Below are 12,569 nucleotides of genomic sequence, written 5' to 3' on the forward strand. Positions count from 1 at the left end.
ATTGACCGTTACTCTGGGCTTCCTGTTATTCAGCCAATTTTGTATCCACATTGCTACTGTTCCTTTTATACCATGAGTTATAACGTTTCTCAAGTCCGTTTATTGTGTGAAACTGTATTGGATATCTTCTGAAAGTCCATGTAAACCATAGCAACAGCATTACCCTCATCAAGCATTTCTGTTACCTCCTCAAGAAACTCCAGAAAGTTGGTTAGAAATCCATGTTGGCTTGTCCCAATCAACTCTTATATTTCCATGTGATTACTAATTCTATCCTGAATAATTGTCTCTAGAAGCTTGCCCACCACAGCCGTGAAATTCCTGATCTGTAATTGCTGGGGCTATCCTCACAACCTTTTCTGAACAAGGGCAGAATATTTGCAATTCTCCAGTACTCTGACACCTCCCCTGAGTTGAGAGAAGATGGGAAGATTATGGCAGGTGCCTCTGCAATTTCTGTTTCATTTCTTTCAGTAACCTTGGATGCATCTTATCGTGTCCTGCTGCCTGATAACCTATTCAACGCTGCCTCCTTACAAATTTTGAACCCTACTAGGGACAGAATTTCCTCATCTGTTATCATGTCCTAGGTAGCATTCACCTCATTGGTAAGGACAGTTGCAAAGTATTCATTTTGTGCCTCAGCCATGCCCTGATCCACCATGTGTAAATTCCTTTTTAGGTCCCTAATTTGCCATATTCCTCTTTTTACCATTCTTAGTATTTATATGCCTATTGAAGACTTTGGCATTCCCCTTTATGTCTCCCAGTCTTTTCCCAAAATCCCTTGTTGCTTCTCCAATGTACTTTTCCGCCCTCTTTCTGAACCTTCCATATTCATCTTGGTTTTCAGTTATATTTTCTACCTGTCATAAGCACATTTTTTTTCTTAATCGATTTCCTTTTTCATCCAGGTAGCTCTGGATCTGTTTGCCTTACCTTTCTCTTTTTTCAGGGAATGTACCATGACTGTGTCTGGACTATTTCTGTTTTGAAGATAGCCCATTGTTCAGTTAGTTTTTCCCACCAACCTTTCATTCCAGTCCAACCAGCCCAGCTCTGTTCTTGCCCCATTGAAGTCACTCCCCCACCTCCCCCCATTAATTATTCTTATCCTGGATTCCCTATTATATACTTTTTAAAAAAAACATCATCCCAAACCTTATGATACAATGATCACTGTTTCTTGAATGTTCCTCTACTGACACTTGATGGCATGGTGGCACAGTGGTTACTGGCTTACTGACACTTGGCGGCACGGTAGCACAGTGGTTAGCACTGCTGCTCCACAGCTCCAGGGACCTGGGATCGATTCCCGGTTTGGGCCACTGTCTGTGGAGTTTGCACATTCTCCTCGTGTCTGTGTGGGTTTCTTCCCACAGTCCAAAGATGTGCAGGTTAGGTTGATTGACCATGCTAAAATTGCCCCTTAGTGTCCTGAGATGCGTAGGTTAGTGGGTTAATATGTAGGGATATGGGGGTAGGGCCTGGGTGAGATTGTAGTTGGTGTAGGCTCAATGGGCCCAAATGGCCTCTTTCTGCACTGTAGAATTTCTATGATATTTGGTCCACCTCATTTCCAAGAGCGAGGTCCAACAGTGAGCCCTTGCTGTTGGACTGGGCACGTTCTGCTGTCGATGCACCACACTGTCTGCAGCCGCTGCTGAAGGAGCGCTGTATTTTTGGTAAATGCTGTCTTCAGTCGTGGCATTAAACTGAAGTCACATCTACTGTTCAGGCCAGTAGTAAAGATGAAAAGAGCAGGAAGCTTCTCCTGGTGCTATGATCAACATTCCTACCTCAACAGCACTGAAAACTGGCTTTGATTGGGTTTGTACGGGATCATGCTGGTGGTGTTCAACCACATTCAGAGCGAAAGATTCATTCATGATCCACGAACTGCTTTGCGGTGGGAACAAAAAGTGCAATTTTTTTTTTTCATTTCGATATGTTTCAAGGAAATCTAGTTTGGGATGAGGTTTGACTGGGCATCTCACTCCGAAAGCTAAAGAAAAGACACACAAAAGACTGATGTTGCAGTTTGTGAAAGCGAATGGTTAATTAATTCTCCAATGTTCAGGCAGAGATGTACTTTGACAGGAGCCGGTGTGTGGCGCCCTTGCTCTCTGCTTAGACTGTGCTCCAGCCCACTCCCAGTTCATCAGATGATCAGAGAGGGTAGGAACGCTGTCCCCTCTCTTGCAGTATGAGAGAGTTTGAACAGAACCCTCTGATCGGAGACCAGCCCACGCTGCCAACTTTGTAGCCCCTTTGCCTCACCTTCAGGATTTATTCGCAGTGCCCCAGAGATTTTTCACCCTGAAGAAACTGCTTTAACCAACCACCCCCCCCCCCCCCTCTCCCCTCTCGCTTCTGATGAAGAGTGGAATGGATGGGCTGCATGGAGAGGATATGAAGTTGTTGAAACTCTGCGTGGCTTTAATTTGCTTTGGGTCGGTGCATTCGTACAACATTGACCTGGATCACCCAGTCGTGTTTCGGGGAACCGGTGGCACTTTCTTTGGATACTCCGTGCTGGAACATTTCCACGACAACACCCGGTGGTGAGTAGGGCAAGAAATGTCAGCGAGGTAGAAAGCAGCATTGCGTTTACTGCGTCTGAAAGTTCAGCTCCTTTCTCTCCCTCTCGCCTGTAACCTGGGGCAAATCCCAGTCCGTGTACACAGAATATCCGTGCTGTTTCGCCTCTTGTAGCTGCATTATTTGTCTGATAATGCCATTCCGAACTGCTGGCTCGGGACCAGTTTGATTAGGAAACTTACGGCCCCATGTACTGTGTAATTTCACTGATTTCAGCCAAAAAAGGGCCAGTGTTACCCAATCTTTAATATTTTTAAAGAAATATGCATTGACTTTGTCAACAATGACTAGCAGGGGATGCTGAATTCTTCTACCTGCGTTTCACCATATTGGGATGTGAAAATGCTTATTTCAGACAGATTTTTCTCTCCCTTTGATGTATTTTTCTGCAGGATTCTGGTTGGGGCCCCCCAGGCTAACTCTACTTACAGCTCGTCTGTGCTGTCCCCGGGAGCCGTGTATAAATGTCGAATTCACAGTAACCCCGACAAGAGATGCACGGAGTTGGATCTGGGTCGAGGTTAGTCTGGTTTGTTCTTTTTCTTTTGCAGTTTGTTTTCCTTCCTGAATTATGACGGTGCAGTTTGGATCAAAGCTCACCCCGCAAGTTGCAACGTCCCATCGGTCTGACAGTTAAGAATGCACACTGGCGCTGCAGTGAAACAATTCTGCTGCTGTAACTCTGGAGAAAGCTCCAGGTACTTTATAAAACAAACCCGTCGTACTATTTACTTGTAGACCAATCGTCAAGTGCCCTACCATGTGTACGGGAGGTGGAAGAAGGATTGGTGGTGATAAATTTAATGTAAAATGATTTCAAGTAAGATCATAGAAGCCCTACAGTGCAGAAAGTGGCCCTTCGGCCCATCGAGTCTGCACCAAACACAATCCTGGGCCCTACCCCCATATCCCTACACATCAAACCCACTAATCTACACATCCCTGGACTCTAAGGGGCAATTTTAGCATGGGCAATCAACCTAACCCGCACACCTTTGGACTGTGGGAGTACCTGGAGGAAACCCACACAGACACGAGGAGAATGTGCTAACTCCACACAGACAGTGACCCGAGCTAGGAATCAAACCCAGGACCCTGGAGCTGTGAAGCAGCAGTGCTAACCACTGTGCTACCGTGCCGTAAGGGCAGGTTCTAGTCTCCTGAGTTGTGTGTCTCTATATAACAGGATTAATGAAATGGTTAGACCAGTGCTCTGAGTAAATCTGCTTGTATAAGTCATCGTGGAGGATTCTGTTAGTACCTCCCAGCACCTAGCACCCAGACAAACTGTTCTGTGCTGATAAATGCTCACCCTCACTCTCACGCACACTAACACACAAGCATCCCTTTACCGTACAGAGCACAGTTGACAATCATAGGGTATTCTTTCAAAAGGATGAGACACTCAACAAATTATCCTGAGATGATTTTGGAGGGAATCTTCATATCGTTTATAAAGGACATGTACAGCTTTGGTCAACGTGGGCGGCATGGTAGCACAGTGGTTAGCACTGCTGCTTCGCAGCTCCAGGGTCCTGGGTTCGATTCCTGGCTTGGGTCACTGTCTATGTGGAGTTTGCACATTCTCCTCGTGTCTGTGCGGGTTTCCTCCGGGTGCTCCGGTTTCCTCCCACACTCCAAAGATGTGCGGGTTAGGTTGATTGACTGTACTAAAATTGCCCCTTAGTGTCCTGCAGAGCTTAGAGGGATTAATGGGTGAATATGTAGGGATATGGGGTTAGGGCTTGGGTGGGATTGTGTTCGGTGCAGACTCGATGGGCCGAATGGCCTCTTTCTGCACTGTAGGGTTCTATGATATCAACAAAGCAAAATGTTGCAGGATTGAATGCATTTAAATGATGTACAGGTTAGGCTGATTGGTCCATGCTAAATTGCCCCTTAGTGTCCTGAGATGTGTAGGTTAGAGGGATTAGTGGGTAAAATATGTAGGGATTTGGGGGTAGGACCTGGGTGGGATTGTGGCCGGTGCAGACTCGATGGGCCGAATGGCCTCTTTCTGTACTGTAGGGTTTCTACGATTCTATGACACCATGGGGGAATGAATTTAAGACCCAACCACTCACTCAGAAGCCCCAGTGGCCCCTCATCAGCTCTAAAACTTCCACCATCAAAGGTTACTCCATTTAGGCAGTAATATAAGAAAAATATTTGAATATGTTTGTCAATCAGACATTTATCAAAATATTTTGTGAAATGAATACCTGAAGCTTCTTAATTCAACCTTTAATGAAAAGATTTGGTGATGGATCATAACATGTTCAGGACATAGAGTGTAAAGCCTGAATCAACACCTTTTATATATGAGGCCCTGATTTATACCCAGTTGTGTGCATTCGGCTTAACCTCCTGAAAAAGAGGCTTCATTGCCTTTCAGGGTGTCTATGAGCCGATTGAGCTCCTAGGGCAGCCAGGTTAGTGTTTGGTAAGAATCTTTCCTCGGAGCTGGGTAAATATAAACCTTCTAGAGCTGTGATGGTTTCTGCAGAACAAAGCAGCATTTATTGCTCATTACTAGATGTTCTGACATTAAACATATATTGCATTTGAAAGCACATACGTCATTTGTGCTTCCTGCAAAGAAACATCGCTGTAGAAGTTAATAAAAACAGAAAGTACTGGATAAACTGAACAATCTGACGGAGAAAGAGAGTTAACTGGGGCATGGTGGCACAATGATTAGCATTGCTGCTCCAAGGGATCAGGGACTCAGGTGATTGTCTACGTGAAATATGCACATTCTCCCCGTGTCTCCGTGGGTTTCCTCTGGGTGCACTGGTTTCCTCTCACACTCCAAAGATTTGCAAGTGAGGTGGATTGGCCATGCAAAATTGCCCCTGAGTGTCTCAAGATGTGTAAATTAGGGGGATTAGTGGGTAAATGCAGGGGTGGCCCTGGGTAAGATACTCTGTCAGAGAGTCAGTGTATTGATGTGGCAAATGGTCTCTTTCTGCACTGTAAGGGTCCTGTGATATTGAGCTCATGTTCACCGTCTGTGCAAATGCTGGGGAGTTGCAGTTCTTGTGGCCTGCCTCCCCTCCAACTAACAGCCTATCCCTGACATAACCATCCCCCACCCCGCTGATTAGATTGGGCTTCAGTTGAGGAATAAGATGACAACAACAGCAACACTTGATCGAATACCTGTAGCTCGACAGAAAGTGGAAACGGCAGAGGGGTGCAGTTCAAAGCGTACAGAGTCTACAGGCCGAGGATAAGCTTCCTCAACATAGCCAAACAACGGTGTCTTAGGAGGCTCAGAGTGTCTTTTCAGGTGGTAACAGACACTTGCAACCTGTTGGAGCAAGATACGTTGCCAGTTGGGTCCTGTGGCCACACTTTATCAATGGGTCTCAAAGTTATCACAGCCCTCAATCTTTGGGTCCATCCAGGGTTCTGCCCGAGTCATTTTCAGGATCTCGCACTCAGTGGCACACAAGACAGATGACTAATTTTTTTGTCTGCCTGGATTGCAGTCATATCAACTTTGTCAATCAGAGAGGAAAATGCAGTTGAGACCGCACTAGATCGGCTGTGATATTATTGAATGACGGAGCGTACTTGCAGGACCAATGAATGAATGAGCATTTGCATTTGCAGTTCTGGCTGGCTTCCTAAGGGGGCAAGATAACGAAAAATGCCACTTGTGGAATTCAGTTTGTCATAGATTATCCAAGAGGATTCAGCAACTGCAAGTGTTTATACATCAGTGTACAGCTGGTGTGACCACAGAACGAACTTTGCGCAGGTTCGTGCAAGATTCCCGATAACTGCCGTGCTGCTTTCATTCTGTGGCAATCTACCTTTCTTGAAGCAATATTCCAGGCTCGTTGCTTAAGGTGTCCACTTAAAACACAGCTGATGACACATCTCAGAAATACAAAGAATGAGGACCTGGAGTGCTGCAATGAATACCACATGAGCATCACCCAACGTGTCACTGAATAAGTGATCAGACGTGTCACTGAATAAGTGTGCTGAGGTGGACTTAGGGTACTTGGACAGATCTAGAGACATTTTCAGTATGTACCTGCCAGGATCCCCAGAATGGTCATGATCAATATTGCACAGCAGAGAGGGACTGCATGGAATCATAATGCAGAAGAGGAGGTGGGTGATGATGTAGGCATCACCAGGAGCATACAGGGATTCCTTATTGCTGGATCTACTTAGGTTACAACAGCCCACTCATCTAACAATCTCAAGCAAAAGATACTTTCTTCCCATCCTAATGGCACTGACCCTGGAGTGACACTTGCAAGTAACCAATTTTTTTCAGGTCCCCACGCTGGTCACCATTAATTCGGGTCTTCCCATCTGTCATCCCATAATTAAAAGAGTTACTTGCCAACCATCAATCAGTAATGGAGAGGTCAAGGGAGAGGGAACACTACGGACTTCCTACAGAAACTCAGCACACATAGAGCAGTTGAACCAGGAGCACTCCTCATCACAGTGGATGTCTCGGTGCTCTACACCAGCATCCCCCACAGTGATGGCATTGCTGCAACTGCCTCAATACTCAATGCCGACAACTGCCAATCTCCAGATGTAATTTTACAACTCATCCGTTTCATCCTGGACCACAATGTCCTCACCTTCAACAACCAGTTCTTCATCCGGACACACGGAACAGCCATGGAGACCAAATTTGCACATCAATGTGCCAACATCTTCATGCACAGGTTCGAACAAGACTCTTCACTACATAGGATCTTCAACTGATGCTATACACTAGATACATTGATGACATTTTCTTCCTTTGGACTCATGGCAAACAATCACTAAAACAACTATATGATGACATCAACAAGTTCCATCCCACCATCAGACTCACCATGGACTACTCTCCGGAATCAGTTGCATTCTTGGACACACACATCTCCATCAAGGACAGTCACCTCAGCAGTTCACCGTACCGCAAGCCCATGGATAACCACATGATGCTCCACTTCTCCAGCTTCCACCCTAAACATGTTAAAGAAGCCATCCCCTGTGGATAAGCCCTCCATATACATCGATCTGCTCAGGTGAAGAGGATCACAACAGACACCTCCAGATGCTGAAAGATGTCCTCATAAGAACAGGATATGGCACTTAACTCATTGATTGACAGTTCTGACGTGCCACAGCGAAAATCCGCACTGACCTGAGAAGACAAACACGGGACACGGTAGAAAGAATACCCTTCATCGTCCAGTCCTTCCTTGGAGCGGAGAAGCTACGACATCTCCGGAGTCTTCAACATGTCATTGATGAAGACGAACATCTCGCCAAGGCCATCCCTACACTCCCACTTCTTGCCTTCAAACAACCACGCAACCTCAAAACAGACCATTGTCCGCAGCAACTTACCCAGCCTTCAGGAGAACGGTGACCACAACACCACACAGCCCTGCCACAGCAACCTCTGCAAGATATGCCGGATCATCGACACAGATGCCATCATCACACGTGAGAACACTATCCACCAGGTACACAGTACATATTCTTGCAACTGGGCCAACATTGTCTACCTGATAAGCTGCAGGAAAGGATGTCCTGAGGCATGATACACTGGGGAGACCATGCAGATGCTACGACAACGGATGAATGAACACCACTCGACAATCACCAGGCAGGAGCGTTCTCTTCCTGTTGGGAAACTCTTCAGCAGTCACGGGCATTCGGCCTCTGATCTTTGGGTAAGTGTTCTCCAAGGCGGCCTTCATGACACACGACAGCTCAGGGTCACTGAGCAGAAACTGATGGCCAAGTTCAACACACAAGAGGACGGCCTCAACTGGGATCTTGGGTTCATGTCACACTATCTGTAACCCCCACAACTTGCCTGGGCTTGCAAAATCTCACTACTGTCCTGTCTGGAAACAATACACATCTCTTTAACCTGCGCTTAACCCACTCACATTGTCTGTACCTTTAAGAATGGATTACCTGTAAAGTCTCGCATTCCAACCATTATCTGGTAATTGAGTTCGTGTCTCTATGCCGTTTGTGAACTGAAATCCCGCTCACCTGCTGAAGGGGCAGTGCTCCGAAAGCTTGTGGCTTGTGCTACCAAAAAGACCTGTTGGACTTTAATCTGGTGTTGTGAGGCTTTTTATTGTGTTCCTCCCACAATCCAAAGATATGCGGGTTAGGTTGATTGGCCATGCTAAATTGTCCCTAGTGTTAGGGGATTTGCAGGGTAAATACGTGGGATTACGGGAATAGGGCCTGGGTGGGGTTTTGGTTGATGCAGGTTTGATGGACAGAATGACCTCCTTCTGCACTGTAGGGATTCTATGAAACACCACTTTGAATTAGTGGGACTAAATTGCAATTCCATCCATTGCCTCTATGCCTTCATGCGTAAGACTAAATACGTTCATATAATTGTCAAACATTTTTAGATTTGGGAAGGTACTGGTAATGTTGCAGAGCTTGTGATCCAGAAGCTCAGGCTAATTCTCTGTAGATATGCATTCAAATCGCACCATGGCAGCTAGATTCAATGAATAAAGTCTGGAATATAAAGCCAGTTTCAGTAATGGTGACCATGGAACCATTGTTGTCTGTCGTAAAAAGTCATGTGGTTTGCTAATGTCCTATAGGGAAAGAAATCATAGAACCCTATAGTGTAGAAACAGGCCCTTTGGCCCATTGAGTCTACACTGACCATAATTCCACCCTATCCCCATATATTTTACCTGCTAATCCCTCTAACCTACACGTCCCAGGACACTTAAGGGGCAATTTCTTAGCATGGCCAATCAACCTAACCTGCACATCTTTGAACTGTGGGAGGAAACCGGAGCACCCGGAGGAAACCCATGCAGACACGAGGAGAATGTGCAAACTCCACACAGACAGTGACCCGAGCCGGGAATCGAACCCAGGTCTGTGGACCTGTGAAGCAGTGGTGCTAACCACTGTGCTACCGTGCCGCCCGAAATGTGCCATCCTTACTGGTCTGGCCAACATTTGATTCTGGATTCACAGTAATGTGGTTGTCTCTTAATTGCCCTCTGAAATGACCTAGCAAGCCACACAAGTCATGAGAGTTCAAGAGAGATTGATAACAAATGCTGGCCTTGACATTAACCCACGCATCCCATCAAAGAATAAAATTAATTTGCTTAGGATCAATGGGGCATTTTGAGCTTAAGACATTTTTGGTATGCCTGGTATTTTTATCTAGGTGTCATTAATTTGTTTCGCAATCTTTTTATTGACAGAAACTCATCATCATTAGGATTAACATGGAGTGTAATAATTATTCTTGAAATTCTCAGGTAATCAACGGGGAAAGTCTTGTGGCAAAACTTGCAAAGAGAACAGGGACAATGAATGGATGGGAGTGAGTCTGTCCCGACAGGCTGGAGGTAACGGCAGCGTTCTGGTAAGACAATTAACTTTCTTCGCATTTGGGCAAATTCAAACATTCTCCCTGTTTATATCTGTCTGATGTGCTGTGGTCTCATTAAAATAGTGCCCCAATCTGTTCAGATTGTGTGAAATGATAATTGGCAAAGCAAATAGCAAAACCTCTTGCAGTGGGGAAAAGGTGTTATCAGATGGTGAGGACCTGTCTAGTTGTCATTAAAGAGGCCTGTCATTAAAGAGGCCAGTGGTCAAATTTCTAAGTATATGATTCCTACACTTTGAATGCATAAATGAACCTTGTGGACTGGAAAGCAATAGGGCAAATTTAGACAGAAAAGTTACGAACTGTAGCAGGGTGACTGAGGACTGGTTGGTCTGCTACATACTGACAAAGCCTCAGGGCCCTGAGGTATGGCCCTTTAAAAATCTTCCCTTTTTAAAGATATACATCTGGAATTAGGGGTCATTAGGCTTGAGAGTTTAGGTGCGAGCTGAAGAGTTAATTGCTGTATTGTGTGATCCAGCTTTTTGTTATTGGTATTCAAATGTGTTTGGAACTGTATTAATAAAGGATTACTGTCTGTGAAAGAAAGAAGGCTGAAAGATGGTAGGCCTGTGTAAAAGGGCAGTCCCTCAAGATACCTGATTTAGGCTTTATTTAGAAATAAGATAACAATGTTAAAAATACCTTCAAAGCTTCAGATCTATAAAATTCAAACAGAGCAAAATAAGAAACTAGAACATACAAGTGTGAAAAAGATTGTGTTGTCTGGGTTCTGAGGACTGATTGTTGCAGATAGGCCTAAGTTGCAGTTTGGCACTTCTTGCCCAATATAATACTCAGCATCCATCCCACAAACACATCACTAAAACTGATTAATTAGTCATTCATTTTGTAACATGGCTTCTCTGCTCAATGAGATAAGCCCTTGCTGCAGGCACGGAGCCGTTCCAAAAGTACAATATATAAATGTCTTTATTTTCAATGGTTTGGTAAAAAGCATGCTGAATCTTCCTTCAAAGTAATTTGCATTAAAATCTTTAATTGAGAATGTTGTAATGTACCTTGCTTTGTCCTATGCTTCTAGCACTATACTGCGATTACAAGTCAGAAATGATTCCCAGTTTTACTATTTATGGGATTTCATGCCTTAATTGTAGTCATTTTAAGATTGATTGCACTAAGCAGGGTCTGCCCAGGAGCACTGTGTAAAATTGCCTGTCACCCAACAAGAAAGGCTTACGTTTTATATGTAAAACACCTTTCACATACTCGGGGTGGGATTTTCCAGCTGCGCTTGCCCCAAAACTGGAAAATCTCATCCAATGTCAGTGCACCTTTGCATGGTCTACTCCTCCTCCTGCCCTTGCCCACGATGATTCCCACGGCAGGCGGGAGGGAAAATTACCCCCCAGGATGCCCCAAAGCACCTTACATGCGTTTAAAATGTAATCACCGTTACAGTGTAGGAATTGTTGCAGCTGTTTACCACACCACAAACAATTACTAGGTATGATGTTGGTTCTGGAAGGATGCCATAGAGTTGTTCTTATTACAATAAAGTAATGGGATCTACCTACTTGAAAGGTTAAACAAAGCTTTGGATTAGATTCTGATTAGGAAGACAGCACTTCCAACATTGCAGCACTCCCTCAGTACTGCACTTCCTGCATGAAATTGTCAGCTTAAATTATGAAGTATTATCACTCTGTGTAAAGTTGCTCATTACATGCAGCCATGAAAAACCATTCAACAAGCAATGCTGGCCTATCATGGACATCACCTAATCTACATTTGTAAAGCCCCACCCATGCCTATCAGCATTGTTTCCTGTATTTATTATTAACATCAGGGATCAGTGTCTGAGGAGTGTGTGTCTGGCTCATGGACTGACTTCTTAAGGTGTACTGCGTTCTGAAGGGGTTTTATGGCTCTAAGAACCAGACAGTTCCAATACAATGGCTCGTTATATTTTAACCTTGTTGAAGTTGGCAATATACAGTTCCCTAGTTATGACACTCATGTAATTCAGAGAAAAGCAGCAATTGCTATTCCCACGCTGGCAACAGTTGGTCAGCAAACAAAGATGCTCAAAGGGAATAGACTGGGATGGCTTGTTATATTCCAGAAAGAAGTCTGACAACACCAGGTTAGAGTCCAACCAGTTTATTTGGTAGTAATTCCACAAGCTTTCGGAAACGGTGTTCCTTCGTCAGGTGTGTGGAAGGTTCCAGAAATTCCAGAGAGCCAGGCAGGTGAAGGGTGGAACTGGAGCCAACCTTTACCCATCTTTCTACATTCCAAGATGTACCTTCTCAACAAAGAACCACAGGTGTGATCTTTCCAACTTAGTGCATCGATCAACTGGCGCAGCAAGCCAGGAAAATAGTGCGGGAGGCTTTCGCGCTGGGTGGGAACTGGGCTCGCACCGAAAGCCATCTTCCCGGACCTGTTTTTGAGTGTGAAGCTGGTTTAAATATTAATGACATGTTTAGTATGAAAACCTCTGCTGGTTCCCACTAATGGGACCCAGATGTGATAGCCATGCCGGGAGTTTCGGAGACCATTAAAGCCCACAGCTGGT

General features: G+C 44.9%; 1 protein-coding gene across 1 annotated transcript in view; it reads left to right on the top strand.

The window, feature by feature from the left end:
• The first annotated feature begins 2,357 nt into the window (after positions 1-2,357).
• itga9 (integrin, alpha 9) overlaps positions 2,358-12,569 on the top strand; it is a 424,393-nt gene continuing 414,181 nt past the window's right edge. The window contains exons 1-3 of the mRNA XM_080193712.1: positions 2,358-2,564; positions 2,994-3,121; positions 9,894-10,000. Coding sequence (XP_080049838.1) covers positions 2,377-2,564; positions 2,994-3,121; positions 9,894-10,000 — 423 coding nt within the window. The 5' untranslated portion in view covers positions 2,358-2,376. The remainder of the gene's footprint in view (positions 2,565-2,993; positions 3,122-9,893; positions 10,001-12,569) is intronic.

This window comes from Carcharhinus amblyrhynchos, chromosome 8, assembly GCF_965287045.1.
Source record: "Carcharhinus amblyrhynchos chromosome 8, sCarAmb.v2.hapA, whole genome shotgun sequence".
Taxonomy (NCBI): domain Eukaryota; kingdom Metazoa; phylum Chordata; class Chondrichthyes; order Carcharhiniformes; family Carcharhinidae; genus Carcharhinus; species Carcharhinus amblyrhynchos.